The 16,183-nt window shown below is 35.7% G+C and overlaps 1 protein-coding gene and 1 long non-coding RNA gene across 3 annotated transcripts; one reads left to right on the top strand and one right to left on the bottom strand.

Moving 5' to 3' along the window:
* The first annotated feature begins 502 nt into the window (after positions 1 to 502).
* On the top strand, positions 503 to 3,965 carry LOC131653874 (receptor-like protein kinase HERK 1). 2 transcript variants are annotated; one of them, XM_058924195.1, is made up of 3 exons: positions 503 to 718; positions 762 to 784; positions 884 to 3,965. In XM_058924195.1, exon 3 carries the CDS (start codon positions 949 to 951, stop codon positions 3,481 to 3,483), a length of 2,535 nt encoding a protein of 844 aa, XP_058780178.1. In that variant the 5' UTR covers positions 503 to 718; positions 762 to 784; positions 884 to 948; the 3' UTR covers positions 3,484 to 3,965. The 2 variants fall into 2 exon arrangements, with proteins under 2 accessions (XP_058780178.1, XP_058780177.1); XM_058924194.1 differs by having other exon boundaries at positions 503 to 784.
* A 4,734-nt stretch (positions 3,966 to 8,699) lies between these two features.
* Positions 8,700 to 9,610, bottom strand: LOC131653875 (uncharacterized). The gene is made up of 2 exons (XR_009299142.1): positions 9,353 to 9,610; positions 8,700 to 9,263 (listed from the first exon to the last, which is right to left on the bottom strand). It is a non-coding gene; the product is annotated as an uncharacterized LOC131653875 (long non-coding RNA).
* Positions 9,611 to 16,183: the final 6,573 nt, after the last annotated feature.

The raw sequence follows: 16,183 nt of genomic DNA, 5'->3' as shown, positions 1-16,183 counted from the left end.
TTTAGAAGCTACAAATTGTAGCATTAGATTGGACGTGCGGTGGCGTTTGCTTAGATGAAAAAACAGACACACGCCAAATTGACAATCATTTTGAGACAGAGGAAATATATTATTAATGACAAGTGTTATTTTTAAATTAATGACTAAACTTTAATATATTTTTTTAATAAATGGGAACAAGTTTTTTAAATCCAAATAATTTCATTTTTTAATCCATATATCAATAAGCTCTTTAAGTTAAAAAAATTTGTTTTTCTTTTTTACATTCTTATTATATTGATTATTAACAGGACATAGAATTATTGATCAAAATATTAATTATTAACGGGACATGAAGTTACTAATCAAAATATTTTTTTATTAATTATACATTCAATTATTTACTTTTTACGGATAACCAGATATTTTTCTATTAAAAGTATATCTGAAACAAATGCGCGTCCCGTTCCAGAACCCGTGCGGACGCATGGGTTTGTTACTAGTTTTTTTGACCAAACTACCACCGTTTCCACTCTCTCTCACACACTTTCTCTCTCTATATTAAACTAGACAAAATATTAAGAATCTATGAATATGTCAAAACTTTAGGTTGTCACAAACATTATTCCAGCTTATGCTTAGCTATATTCTCTCAACTTGTCTTTCTTCTTCTTCTTCCATTCAAATCTCTCTCCCAAAATAACAACAACAACAAAAAAAACAGATCCTTTCAAACTTGTCTTCTCCTCTCTCTCTCTCTCTCTCTACCTTCATTCTACTTGAACTACTACAACAGTGTTAAAAGGTACCATTTTTCTCTCTTTCTTTGACTTTTCTGCTTTTTTTTTTGCTTAATAAGTTTCTAAAAAACCCTAATTTGTTACTTTTTTTGGTTCCACCACAGATCTTCCTAGGATTCAAATTGCTTCAAAAAGATAGTTTTTTTGGAAGCAAAACAGAAAACCCATTATGATGGATTGGAGAAAACTTGGTTTGATTTTATGTACTTTGAATCTCTTACCTTTGGTATGTTATTGTGCAACTTTTGTTCCAGCTGATAATTACCTTATAGATTGTGGATCAACTTCAACTACTTCAGTTGGTAGCCGCAATTTCACTTCTGATACTTTATCTAAGAAGTTGCTTACAACTCAGCAAGAGATTCTTGCTAGTACTTCTGCAAATTCAGTTTCTTCTAAAGATGATGAATCACCACTCTATAAAACTGCAAGGGTTTTCACTGGATCTTCAAAGTACACTTTTCCTATTAACCAAAAGGGGAGACACTGGATCCGGTTTTACTTTTTTCCTTTTATTTATGATAGATACAATTTGAATGCTGCGAAATTCGATGTATCGACGCAAACCATTGTGCTTATTAGTGGTTTGACTATGCAGAAGAATCCTTTTATGAAGGAGTATTCTATCAATGTTACCACTGATGTTCTTGAGATTACATTTAGGCCTTTGGATAGTTCGGTTGCATTTGTGAATGCAATTGAGGTTGTTTCTGTTCCTGATGATCTCATTACCGATGATGCTCTTAACTTGAATCCGTCGACGTCGTATTCGGGTTTGGGGACTCAGGCTTTGGAGACTGTTTGGAGGGTTAACATGGGTGGTCCTGTTGTTGCATCTGGAGTGGACCCTCTTCAGAGAACTTGGGTTTCGGATAAAAAGTTTCTTCTAACATCGAACCTTGCCACTGATGTTTCGAATATTCCTGGCGTTAAGTATGCTTCTGGAGGAGCAACAGAAAATACTGCTCCGTCTAATGTTTATGGTACTGCCGCGGAGATGAACACGAACACGACCGGTGATACTAATCTTAATTTCAATGTGACATGGCAATTTGATGTGGAGCCGGGATTTCAATACCTTGTTCGAGCTCACTTTTGTGATATAGTCAGTAAAGCTCTCAATTTACTTTACTTCAATGTTTATATTGACTCAATGGCAGCTGCTAAGGATCTTGATCTTAGTACTAAAGGAAATAATGTTTTGGGTGCTCCATATTTTATGGATTTGGTTATGCCAGTAGCTGACAGCAATAAACTAAATATAAGTATTGGCCCTTCCACTTTGAATAAGGACGACCCTAATGCTATTTTGAATGGGCTGGAGATCATGAAAATGAACAATTCTATTGGCAGTCTAAGTGCAAATGCGGCGTCTGGTGCTGGAGGTGATTCCTCTGGTTCGAGTTCAAGTCATGTTGGTCTGATAGCTGGTGTGAGTGTTGGTGTAGTGAGTGTATTGGTCTTGGCCGGAGTTTGCTGCATAGTGTGTAGGAAAAGAAGGAGGTTGGCACGACAAAGGCAGTCGAAGACATGGATTCCTTTGTCCGTCAACGATACACATACGATGGGAAGTAAATATTCCAACGGCACAACAATTAGCGCTGCTTCAAACTTTGAGTACCGTGTTCCTTTTGCGGAAGTTAAGGAGGGTACAAACAATTTTGATGAGAGTTGGGTTATTGGGGTAGGTGGCTTTGGGAAAGTCTACAAGGGAGAGTTAAGGGATGGCAGGAAAGTGGCGGTGAAGAGGGGGAATCCACTGTCACAGCAGGGGATTGCTGAATTTAGGACGGAAATTGAAATGCTGTCGCAATTTCGTCATCGCCATTTGGTGTCTTTGATTGGTTATTGTGATGAAAATAATGAAATGATCCTGATATATGAATACATGGAAAATGGAACTCTTAAGAGTCATTTATATGGTTCTGGACTCCCGAGCTTAAGTTGGAAGCAGAGACTTGAGATATGCATCGGATCTGCTAGAGGACTTCATTACCTTCATACCGGCTATGCTAAGGCAGTCATTCACCGTGATGTGAAGTCGGCAAATATCTTACTTGACGAGAACCTGATGGCTAAGGTGGCTGACTTTGGATTGTCAAAGACCGGTCCTGAACTTGATCAAACACACGTGAGCACGGCCGTCAAGGGGAGTTTCGGGTACCTTGATCCAGAATATTTTAGGAGGCAGCAACTGACCGAAAAGTCCGATGTGTATTCCTTTGGAGTAGTTTTGTTCGAAGTTCTTTGTGCAAGGCCTGTTATAGATCCATCACTTCCTAGGGAAAAGGTAAACTTGGCAGAATGGGCTATGAAATTTCTTAAAAAAGGACAGCTTCAACAAATCATCGATACAGCACTTGCAGGGAAAATCAAACCAGAATCTCTTAGGAAGTTTGGAGAAACTGCTGAAAAATGCTTGGCTGACTATGGTGTTGACAGACCTTCAATGGGAGATGTCTTGTGGAATTTAGAGTACGCTCTTCAACTTCAAGAAGCTGAGGTGCAAGGTGATCCTGAAGAAAATAGTACAAACATGATCGGCGAACTCTCTCCACAGGTCAACAACTTCCACCAAGACGCAAATGTTTCTGCTTCTGCTTCGGCTTCTGCTGTACAGTTTGAAACTTCAACTGTAGATGATCTTTCTGGTGTTTCCATGAGTAGGGTATTCTCACAGCTGGTGAAGTCCGAGGGTAGATGAGGCCCCTTTTTCTAAATCATGTATTACAGTATTCTTCTTTTATCATTTTTACTGTTTGTCTTCGAATCAATATAGCTCTCTATCACCTATGTGGCATCGACACTTCACATTGAAAGTGTGTCTGGTGTCCAACACGTGTCAGTGTCGACATTGACACAACACTGACATGTTGTTACATTCATTTATTCAACCTTATCAAATTATTACCGGTGTGTTGTGTTAGAGTCGGTTCTTCATAGTGATTGAGGCACTTATTAGATTTGTAAAGAAAGATGGAGTTACTCAAACACACTTTCTTAATGGTATTCAAAGGTTTGCACCATGGTTGAGTGCAAGTTCTGCAACTATTTAGATGTACTTTATTATCAACCAGAGAAATACCTACATCTAAAAATTGGCAATGTTGTCGAGCTTATTAGAATTCAGTCTTGTATTTTTGTACCATATGAAAGATTAAGGCTTGCTGTACTTTCATTTTGTTATTATATGTTTTTACTGACTTGCTGTTACTGTTTATGAGTTGAATCCTGTCTTGTGTTTGCAAAATTTAGCATTTTCCTGTATGATTTGGCCTATAATTGGTTCAAATTTTCAGAGAGCAAGCTTGTGAACTATGATGAGTATTGGCTGTATTTGACATATTCTGTTTTGGACTATTTTGATAGGTAGTGGTTTAGATCTAGTGCACATCCCTATCATGGAAAATACTACTAGTGTTTTCTCTTTTTGAAGTTAGTTGTCCATGACTAGATTGAGGTCAGGAAAAAGCTTATGGCCAATTTACACACATCACCACCACTTCCACTATCTTGTATATTCTCTTTTCATCCACCTAGATTACTACCAAAGCAACACAATCACAATACACTAGGAATTCCTTATGTATAAATAAATGCTAATTAACTTGGAAAGTAAAAATTAAATAATACCATAAAAAATACACACATATTAAAGGTGATATAAGTGTAAATACTTGTACATGTAAAAACTAGTAATTGAGCAAAGATGTTTATTGACTGTTGTTTACAGAAACTAGAAACTAGATACTGTAGTTTTGATCTTGACGAGCGATGTACACTGATTCCCCGAAAAAACAAACAAGCACGCAGCATTAGTAACCATAACGAGCGAGATGAACCTTACTAAATCGAGAAAGCATCCTATGAAAGATTGAAACAGAAGCATGAGTAACATACTTAGCTCTCTCTAGAATCTTACAATTACTCTTAATATTATAACTTAATCTATTGCTAGCACAAATCACCCACTCTTTTACACAGCTGAAATATTTTCTGGTCTTCCCAGAGACACTCAATTTCTTCCTTGAGAATTTGTAGCTTCTCAGATACACTTGCCTGCAAGAGAGACTATTTAATTCAACTCTGTTGCTGCAATAACTGTTTGTGTTCATAGTCTTCACAAATTCTACTTCCGATTCTGGCCATTTATAGAGGTTTGCAAAGGTTGGCCTAATGAGGATACTTTTGCTATTGACACAAACTGATATGCAATCTGAATCCATGAAATTTAGGTTAAGAATTCCAATTCTAGAGCTTAATACTCTAATGTGAGGCTTTTATATATATCAAATCTTAGTGATCAGAGAAATAATATTTATATAAGTGACAGAATGTGACATAATAATTTTTTTTAATAAATTTGATGACCTATAAAATCGATTATGAATATGCCATGCTAAGGTGTCCTTTGAAATGAACGTTTAATATTGAGGAGTCCTGTCTTTCTTACAGCTTATATACTAACAAATAAAGATAATGTTAGTTTAAGGAAATCAAGTCATTCATCTCAAGTGAGACTTTGTATGAACTACACGCTAGACAATTTATATGATTAATAATAATGGAGTTATCACAGGGCATGATGCAAAGTGAAAGAGTGAAAATATCTGAGTACAGAGGAATCAAAGTAATAAGATTATTAGATACATCAAAACAAAACCAGATAGAATAAAGGGTGATTGAGCTGAAAACAGAAGCTTAAAATCCTATCATTTTAGCTACCCCTAAGAAAACAAAGCTTAATTGTTTAGCTTTTTTTTACCTTGAAAATATCCCCATGTTGCATGGTATCTTAGCAGCCTATAATGACAGGGTGAATGGCTGCAAAACACAGAATTTCAATCATGTAGTCCATCTAAACAAATATGTAGGAGTGGGCCACAATCTCCTCTGCATATTCAGCTCCTTAGCTAGTTGAAGACACCATCTCATGACCAAATCATAAGATGGAACAAAATCAACAAAAACTTCTGATCATTTTGCAAACTGAGAGTACAACAATAACCTCTTTTGTGTCGTCTTTTGTGATTCATTGTGATTCAACAAACAATAAAAAAATTAAGAAATTTTTTAGCTGAATCACAATCACTTCTTCATTGAACCAAGCCATTACATCACAGAATCATCGTGAAAAGTAAACTACCTATCACATAAAACACAAAAGACGACATTACTTCTATTCTTACCCTAAAAAACACCACCTACAATCCAATAGAAACCCTGGACTAGAAGTATGGGAAAACAGCTTCAGACCTAAGTTATCAAAGAATCTGTAGGGGAGCTTATTGAATTCATTTCAAGGTTCAGCCAAAAAGCAAAAGTCAGGTTTGTGGTACAAAATCATAGATTTTAGGGCCAATTTTGTTGGGGTATTAGCCACACCCCTTGCATTCCAGTAGAGGCACTTCATGGGGTAGGTTTTTTTGGACCAGCCTTGGATTTGGTGGCATAACCTCTGGAAGATTTTGACCTTTGTCTAATTTTCTTTTTGGGGATTTTGAAAGGGATAATTGAAAGCCAAGAGCATCAGGATCTAAATCTCTAGCTTCCTCAGAAAAGTCCTCAGGAATTTCTTGGTCAGCAAGGGTTGTCCAAGAGTTGGCAGGAAAGTCATTATTTTTAGTATTTAGATTATCTTCAGAGCTACCCAAGCTTTCATCTTCCTCAAGTGGCATCCACAAGCTCATAATCTTCTGAGCTGATGACCTTAGTTTAATTGAGGAAGCTAGTTGTCAGATAGGCAAAATGCAAAATGAAATAGTGAGGATATCTATGTATGAGTACAGACGAATCAAAGTATTAAGATTAAAGAAACATATCAAAACAAAACCAGAAAGTATACAGGGTGATTTAGCAGAAAACAGAAGCTCAAACTCCAACCATTTTATTTAGCTACCCCAAGAAAACAATGAGCTTCATTGTTCAGCTTACTTTTACCTTGAAAACATCCCCGTGTTGCGTGGTATCTTGGCAGCCTATAATGGCAAGGAGAATGGCTGCAAGACACAGGGTTTTAATCATGTAGTCCATCTAAACAGATGTATATTGGAGTGCACCACTATATCCTCTGCATATTCCGCTCCTTAGCTTGTGAAGACACCATCCCGTGACCAAATCATAAGATGAAATATAATCAACAATTAACATCCAATCACTTTGCAAGCTGAAAGCATTACAACAGTAACCTTTTGATCAATGATTAACAGTCCCCCATCCAGTTACACCACAAAAATAGCCTGTTAGTAGATAATTACACATCTCCCAATCAGTAAAACCATCACTGAAACACCCTGCATACACAGAACTCAAAATGGACAAGGAGTTTCATTGAAACACTCTGCAGCATACAATTCTCAAGCAAAGTTCTTCAAGAAATATAAATACTAAAAAAATTTAACAAAATTGTGTTGCTCCTGCTGCTACAGTAGGCTCCATTGTTTTATCTGAGACCATATGTATAAACATTGGATGATATGTCTACACAAACACAACTAAGCCATGCATGTAACCACTGCATCAATTTGTGGTACATGAATACCCAATTAAGCGGAAAGTCAGATGAGAACAGCTATCAAAACCATTAACAGTTATTCAGTTAACCATTCTTTTTATCAGATATAAGTGGTAAAACAATGTAGAACAGTTCATTATCATTATATTTGGTTCAAGGATTTTAGCACAGCTTTCCTGCTTCAACAAGCTTTATCTCCAATGTAGGAACTTATTCAAGATACAATCAAGAACTAATCACACTCATGAATTATCCTAACATTTAGGGGTTTGAATACATAGGTAACCAAGGTCGGTGAATAATGATGACAGATAATTTTAAATAAAATGCAAGTTAAAAAGCCGTGTAATACAAACAATAGGAAAAACTATATAGCTGATTAATAATCTCTTCTTCATTGAAACAAAAGGTTACATCTCAGAATCATCATGAAAAGTAAACTACGTATCACATAAATATTTTTTTTCATATTTATGTCCATGAAGTTTCTAGATAATTTGTTGAATTGAAAAATCAAGCAGTCTCCCAGTCCCAGCATAAAGCAAAATGAAAGAGTCAGAATATATGTAAGTAGACATGAATCGAAGGAATAAGATTATTCAAAGCATATCAAAACAAAACCAAAAAGTATACTGGGTGAGTGAGCAGAAAACAGAAGCTCAAAATCCTACCAATTTAGCTACTCCTAGCAGACAATGAGCCTCATTGTTCAGCTTATATTTACTTCGAAAACATCCCTATGTTGCATGGTATCTTAGCATCCCGTAATGATAAGGTGAATGGCTTTAAAACACAAGATTTTAATCATATAGTCCACCACAACAGATGTATCCGAGTGCACCAGTCTCCTCTTCATATTCAACTCCTCGGCTAGTTGAAGCCAGCATCACAGGACCAAATCATAAGATGGAATACAATCAACAAAAACTTACAACCATTTTGCCAGCAGAGTATTACACCACAAAAATAGCCACATGAACCATGATTACCCATCCAGCAATCAGTAAACCTTCCTTGAAACATCTTGCATCCACAAGAACAGAATTCAAAATGAACATGGAGTATCCAATAACAAGCTGCAGTAAACTACTCTTAAGCAAGGTTCTTCCAGAATTATAAGCCATGTACATTAAAACCGCATCAAATTCATAGAATGGGTACATGAAGACTAAACTGAGCAGAAATGAGCCATCAAAAATCATAATTATAAGCACCTAAACATGGTGAATAAACTCTATCCAACTTCAGTTTTAGATTTTAAAATACAGCATTACAGATTCAATTTTGTTCACCAATGTACGAATTCATTAAGAGTACTCTAGACAAAACCAATGTCAAATCAAGAGTTACTTAACTTACTGATATATAATCATTAAAAACTTAGAAAATTTGGGAGAAAATATAGCTAAAATGAAACAGAATCTCTTCTTCATTGAAAAAAGTAGTTACACCATAGAATCATCATGAAAAGTAAACTACCTTACACATATTACACAAAAGATAAACTTCCTACTAATCTTACCCTATAAAACACCACCTACAATCCAACCAAAATCCCATGCCAAACTTTCTTGACAGCAAGACTTTTCCATTTCCAACCCCACAACCACCAACAACAAACCCCAGCACCAAAACCCTAACCCCCAAATCCATAAAGAGTCCTTCCCTGCCTCTTCAAAGCATAAACAACATCCATAGCAGTAACAGTCTTCCTCCTAGCGTGCTCAGTGTAAGTAACAGCATCACGAATCACATTCTCCAAAAAGATCTTCAAAACTCCCCTTGTTTCTTCATAGATTAATCCACTGATACGCTTCACTCCACCTCGTCGAGCCAAACGACGAATGGCAGGTTTCGTAATTCCTTGGATGTTATCACGGAGCACCTTACGGTGTCGTTTTGCTCCTCCCTTTCCCAATCCTTTCCCTCCCTTTCCACGTCCAGACATCTTGATTCTTCACAACAAAAATCTACACAAAAAATCATAATTAGATGCAAATTATTAGAAAATTAAATAAAAAGATAGAAAAATTAATTGAAATTGGTGAAATTGATTTACCTGAGAGATGAAGATTGAGTTGTTGAAAGAGAGAGATGAAGTTATGGTGGTTATGGTTATGGGTATGGTTTATATAGGTAGTGGAATTTACGGGGTGATGTGTTTTTTTGTTTTTGTTTTGGAAAAGCACATGTGTTTGATGGGTTTTGAAGGGTGTTTTGGACGGTTGATTTATTTTTATCGACGGTTTAGATTGAATGTGAGAATTCGCATGGATCGATGACGTGGCTAGGTGGTCCAATAGTGATTTTGTTTAGAGTTTGATTTGAAGAAGAGAAATGTGATTTTTGGGATTGGCGGGTTTCATCGCGCGAGTTTATTTTGGGAGGTTTGGATACTTCGCATTAAACATAGTGGGATAGCAATTTAGTAAATAAATATTTTTAAAAAAAATTAGGATTTAAAATATTTAGACTCCGTTCCGAAAGTCATTTTTTGAGTTTATAGTTTATTATAAGCTTATAAGATTATAAATGATTTGTTTGGTAACGATATTTCATCACGAGCTTTTAGTTTATTTAACTAATTTATAGTTTATTTTTCAGACGTTATTTCAATTAGCGTTTTAGCTTATATCTTATCATTATTTGTTATTTTTTTGGCATTTTATTATTTTAAATAAAATTCATTAATATCTTTTATAATTTATTTTAATTTAAAATAAAATAACTATATATTAAATGTCTTTTATGTCATTTTAATTTATCAATTAATTAAACTGCTAATTTTATCAAACACTTCAATTAACTTATGTTGTAAGTCATCAACTATAAGATATAAGCTATTAGCCATCAACCATCAGTCATAAGTTATCAGTTAACTTATCAGTTAACCGCTATTTTTATCAAACAGAGCCTTAATCGTCCATTCCAATAAAAACAAAAATATGGTTCATTCCAATAAAAACAAAAACAAGTAAAGAATTTCAATTTATATTAAATAAACTTGAGAGAATTGTGATAGTCAAATAAAGTTTTTTTTTTAAATTTAATATCCACTAAAATTTAATTTTATATGATTTGGAAACATCACTTTTTACATCCATAAATGCGACACGCCAATACAGACCATTTATTGTTCATACATGCAACATGCAATTCATACAACCTAACAACATCGTCACATATAATAACATGCATGTATCTCAGCATAACCGACATAATCTTATACGGAAGGGCATCAGTTCCCTATAAATAATCATTCACTGTGTTCGAAAATATTTTCAGTTGTCCATAGGTTCAAACGACGCGTCAAACGAACACTCAAGTAAAAAGTTATGGATTTTTAAAGTTTTATGAAAATGTTTCCATAACTGATGGAAATCGATTACCCCCTTTCAGGAAATCGATTTCCTCCACTCCAGAAGCCAGATTTCTCACTTTTCAAACAAGAAATCGATTTCTCAAAGGTGGAAATCGATTTCCACTACCCATAATTCAAATTTTCACAAAAATGCATTGTGAAATTGATTTTCTCATATGTGGAAATCGATTTCCCAATCATTGGACAAACATACAAGTCAATCGATCATGCAATTTAATGGTGTTTTCCACACGTATAATCACATACAACAATTCAATCAAAACTTATGGAATAACAAACAATTGCAAAAAGAGATGAGATACCCATCAACATACTAACATACAATCCATATACAATTGTAAACCCCATCCTTCCTTAGATTGAAGGTTCCTAAGCTCCAACAATGGGTTCTTCCAAGCCCTAGTTTTTTTCTCACTCTCACTTCCACTTCTCTCTAAGCACGATTGTTCCAACTAATACGATTTCTTTCTCAGTTTTTCCTTTTTTAGTAAATAACCCTTAGACCCCTAATATGGTATTCCTTCTTTATCCTCACTAATCCTCATGCAATGACCATCTTGCCCTCATTATTTCTACTCGTATTATCCAATTTGAAATTATTTAAATAATTCTAAAAATTATTCCTAAATTAAAATAATTTCCAATAAACTATTTAAATTAGAATAATTCTCAACACGACTTAATTTTGACACTACCCCAAATATAACATCACCAAACCATATATTACATAAAATAAATCACAACAAAATAATTAAATAGTAATTATAATATTCGGGATGTTACAACTCTCCCCACTTAGAATATTTTTTTCCTCGAAAATTACCTGATGCAAACAAGTCCGGGTGAGAATCTCGCCTCTTACTCTCCACGTCGCATTTTCTCCAGCAGCTCCTTCCCAAACTACCTTCACGAGAGCAATTTTCCTTACCCATCATCTTCTTCATTTCACGGTCTTTGATCCTCTCTGGCACTGTTTCAACTGTAAGATTATCCCGCACTTGCACATCATTCATCGGAATCACATGAGATGGGTCAGAAATATATTTTCGGGGTTGTGACACATGGAACACATCATGCAAATTTGAAAGGGTGGGTGGCAAGGCCACCTTATATACAACAGTCCCCACCTTATTAGAAATCTGATAGAGGCCGATAAACTGAGGAGTAAGCTTCCTCGCCTTCAAGGCACGACCAATACCGGTCATCAGAGTGACTCTCAAGAATACATGGTCTCCCTCATGGAACTCAAGATCCTTCCTTCTCTTGTCATGGTAATTTTTATCCTTACCCGGTGAAGCCTTCATCTCCTCCAGAATCAATTGCACCTTCTCAGTTGTCTATTGAACAATATTAGGTCAAAGCACCACACTCTCACTAGATTGATGCCAACACAAAGGTGTTATACACTTTTGACCATAGAACGCTTCAAAATGCAACATTCCAATACTATAATGGAAACTGTTATTATAAGTGAACTCTATCAATGGTAAATAACTATCCTAAACACCTCCTTGCTAAAAAACACAAGCCCTCAACAAATCCTCTAACGACTGGATAGTTATCTCAGTCTTACCATTTGTTTGTGGATGATAAGCACAACTCAATCTCAGCTTAGAACCCCAAAGCTTTATGCAAACTCTCCCAAAATCTAGAAGTAAATATCGAAGCTCTATCCGGAACAATACTCAACGGAACTCCATGTAACTTCACAGTCACCTGAATCACATCATTCTCTCTCGAAGTATTCGAAAACCCAGTCACAAAATCCATCGAAATGCTATCTCATTTCCACTATGGAATATCCAAATATTGCATCCACCCTACAGGTTTCTGATGCTCAACTTTTGACTTATGAAAGTCAAACAAGCATACACAAACTGTGTCATATCACACTTTAATCCAGGCCACCAAAATATTTTCTTTAAATTTTGAAACTTTTATGCATAATATTATTGGGGAGTCCTAGAGAGTCGGGAGGAGGACCACAAGAAAGGGAGACATCACATTTCAACCTAAAACCTTAACATGATATGTGAATGAGTCTTCTCTCTTATAAATCCAATATTTCACCCTTTCATAGGTAATGTGAGACTTTAATCACTCACACTTGCACCCAACACATCTTTCATATTATTGCAAAAGTTTCATTCCAATTTCTGAAATACTTAAGGTGCATATATTATTTAATTATAAATTGAAAGGGAAAATCAATTTTAATTCTTGAAATTTATTCAAGAGTCTCTTATATTCAAATTACTCTGGTGATTGTAACTTGATCACTAAAGTAAGTGGTGACAATTAATTGTAAAAAAAATTAGTGTGCTTTCTAAAAGTGTGAAAAAGAAAGTGGCATGCTTTCTTCATTTATGATAAAAAGATTGTACTTGCTTTTGGCGTAAGATTTGTAACAAGAATATTATCATAACAGAAACTAGTATAAATCACTGTGTCATTTATTTTCTACAATTTAAACTTTTTCGCTAATCATCATAAGAACCATAAACACCAAAAGTGTCACGGTTTAAAGTAAAAATTCAAAAACTGACAATAATTCAAGAAAAATCCGGCAAATTTTAATTCACGTATCCTCTTACATAGTGTTGCACCCCAAAATTTGCCCTCTTCACTGTGCCATAAGTTATGAATGACGTTTATTTCGTCGTTCAACAATTGAAAAAATAATAAAGAGTTTCTTATATGTGGTGCACGCACTCGTTAATTCACTGAGATTCATTGAATTTCATGTCAGTGTGTTCTTATGTGCTTCAATTGCTACCTTCTTCAAAGATTCCTTAAGGCCTTATTGTCATGTTGAATTGGAGCCGAATGTTAACTATGGCATATAAAAGTGAAACGGCAATCAAGGTTGTTGTTCGTCGCTTTTAATGTAAGAAATATGGTTCATTGATTAAGTGAAGATTTTGTTAAAGTGAAGTTCATTCGAGTAAGGTTTTGGGTTCATTATAATTCAAAGATTCGATTGAGGTCCTAAGTATGCTGAGATAGAATTCATTTTGGTTTGTTTGGAATGCGATCTACAAAGTCAAAATTCATCATTTATCATTCAAAGTTACAATATCCATACAATGTCCATTTATCATTCATTACAAAATATTCAAGTTCAAAAACCAATATTATCATTCATTACAAAATTTCAAGAGTTCATGACATTTACACCAAAAATCTATCAAAAACAACTGTTCCATTCATCTTCATTTCACTTGCAGCCAAGCTCAAACCGTGGCTACCCATCAGCTTCTAAAAAACCGGTTCAAACCATATCAATCTCAACCTGCAGCAAAGTTTCACATGAGACCAAAACCGACCTTGCATCCAAATAAACCGAACCGGCAATACAAAATGATTCAGCAACTTCATGAGAAAAAGGAGAGGTTCATAACAAAAGGCTTCACAGGAAAAACGAAATCGGAAGAAAACGAATAAACACACACAACAGAATAAAAAAAAAGGAGGAAGAGATTCACATATGAAAAGGGAGAGAACCTGTAACAGAAACGTAACAAACTTCTGATTCACCTTCTCCATTCTTACTCCATCGATCCTTCTTGAACCATCACCATAACCGTTTCCTTGAATCTCCATCTCTGAATCTTCATCCTCCTCCATTCATAACAATTACCGAAAACTCACAGAAAAATGTAACAGAAAAACTCCTTCGGATCCGCAACCTTCGCCCAAACTTCAACCTTGGCCTATCTTCAATTCTTCAATCTTCACCGAATTCACAATGGACGATTCAACATCTTCAATCTTCTTTCGATCTTGACCGCACCGGAAGATCCTTCTCTCTCTCGCTGAACCTTCTCCATCAATCCTAAAACCTTCTGCTCTTACATTCAACAAAAACTCTCACCATAATTGCTCATATACCTTTACAACAACTCAGAAAAGCTTTCACCAATTCACCGATAAAACCTTCATTCACGCAGCAATTCACCGAATCTTCAACCATCACGTTCATTCATCATCATCGCAACGTGCCTTCGTCAACAACATCCCTGCAAACAACAGGAATTAAAACTAAGTTCAGATCGAAACGAAGGAACGAAAAGAAGAGAGACGAAATCGTATGAGAACATTTGAGAAGGATCGTGAACGGAGAAGGTGAAAAACGGCGGTGATTTGAACGCTCCAATCGGAGAAGGTTGAGGCCGAAAATAGAGAGATGATGAGCGGAGAGATGCGAGCGAGATGAGAGGCAAAGTTTTTGATCGGAGACGAACAACTCCGTCGTCGTCGCGCCGTCGCACCGCCGTGGTTGAAGGAGGGAGAATCAGAGTTGAGAGTAACTCGTCGCCGCTGAGTCGTTGAGGGGAAGAGCCGCCGTGGGCGTGAGGAAGATGAGAGTTGATGAGTCCAATTCACGTAAACATAACCCTAATCTTTTTTCTATTCATTGAGCTCTGTTCTGATTACTCTCAAATTAGAATTAACATAATTTTGATTAGCTTAGAGTTTATTAAATGTGATTAATAATTGAATGAATTCTGATGCATTTGGATCAAACAAAATTGATCATAACCTTGGGCCTTGCTCACACGAATCACTGCCATACCCTCCTTTGAGAGCCCAATCACACGTTTTTGGCCATAAGAGAAGCTGAAACAAAAAGGATATCACCTTGGGCCAACTCTGGATGGGCCTTAGCGCCCAGAATACTGTTTAGACCACCATTTCTAGCAATTTCACCCCCTGACTCAAGCCAATTTAGTTCTTTTTAATTAGTTTGTTGTCTTATTTTTAGTATAACAAAATGTATGAAAAATCTTGATCTTTGTTAGTTTTTTTTTTTACATTACAAAAATGAATAAAAACATTTAATCTTTTCTAGTTAGAATTAGATTTTGTTTTCTATATTTGTTTTAGCATGATAGAGATAATAAAAAACATGTAATCTTTTGTTTGTTAGAATTTAATTGTTTTGCTACATAGTTTAGTTCTAATTTTTAGATAAAAATGTCATAAAAACAATTTAATCTTGCTAGATTTTCTTTTAGAATTCATTTAGAATTTATTTTCTCTTATTGTCTATGGCGGGTGCATGCCTCCTTGTTATTACTGATTTGGTTGTTGAGATGTGCGAGGTACTTCGAGAGGGCCTTCGATTGCTTCGTGTTCCACTTTATTTGTGGGACACGAACTCGCTTCCGGTGCGACTTGACTTGTGTTGTGTTCCACTTTATTTGTGGGACACGAACTCGCTTCCGGTGCGACTTGACTTGTGTTGTGTTCCACTTTATTTGTGGGACACGAACTTATTCTCGGGGCAATTCATCCGATCTCTCATTCATTGAGATGTATACTCCTGTATTGTCTGGATTGTATTTCTTGCAGGTTGCTTGTGTGGTTGTGTTTTATACGCACCACATAGCGGTTGTGATTTATTTTCACATCGCATCGCTTTGACGCTTATGCTGGACTCCTGGCTTTGCTGGATGTTAGATTACGTGAAGTTTCTTAGTTCTGCTTGCGTTGTTAGCTCACTGC

Source organism: Vicia villosa, linkage group LG2 (genome assembly GCF_029867415.1).
Source record: "Vicia villosa cultivar HV-30 ecotype Madison, WI linkage group LG2, Vvil1.0, whole genome shotgun sequence".
Taxonomy (NCBI): Eukaryota; Viridiplantae; Streptophyta; class Magnoliopsida; order Fabales; family Fabaceae; genus Vicia; species Vicia villosa.
This window is presented reverse-complemented; position numbering and strand designations above follow the sequence as displayed.

Excerpts from the sequence above, each read along its gene's own strand:
- LOC131653874 (XM_058924195.1), top strand. The coding sequence starts at position 949 with ATGATGGATTGGAGAAAACTTGGTTTGATTTTATGTACTTTGAATCTC.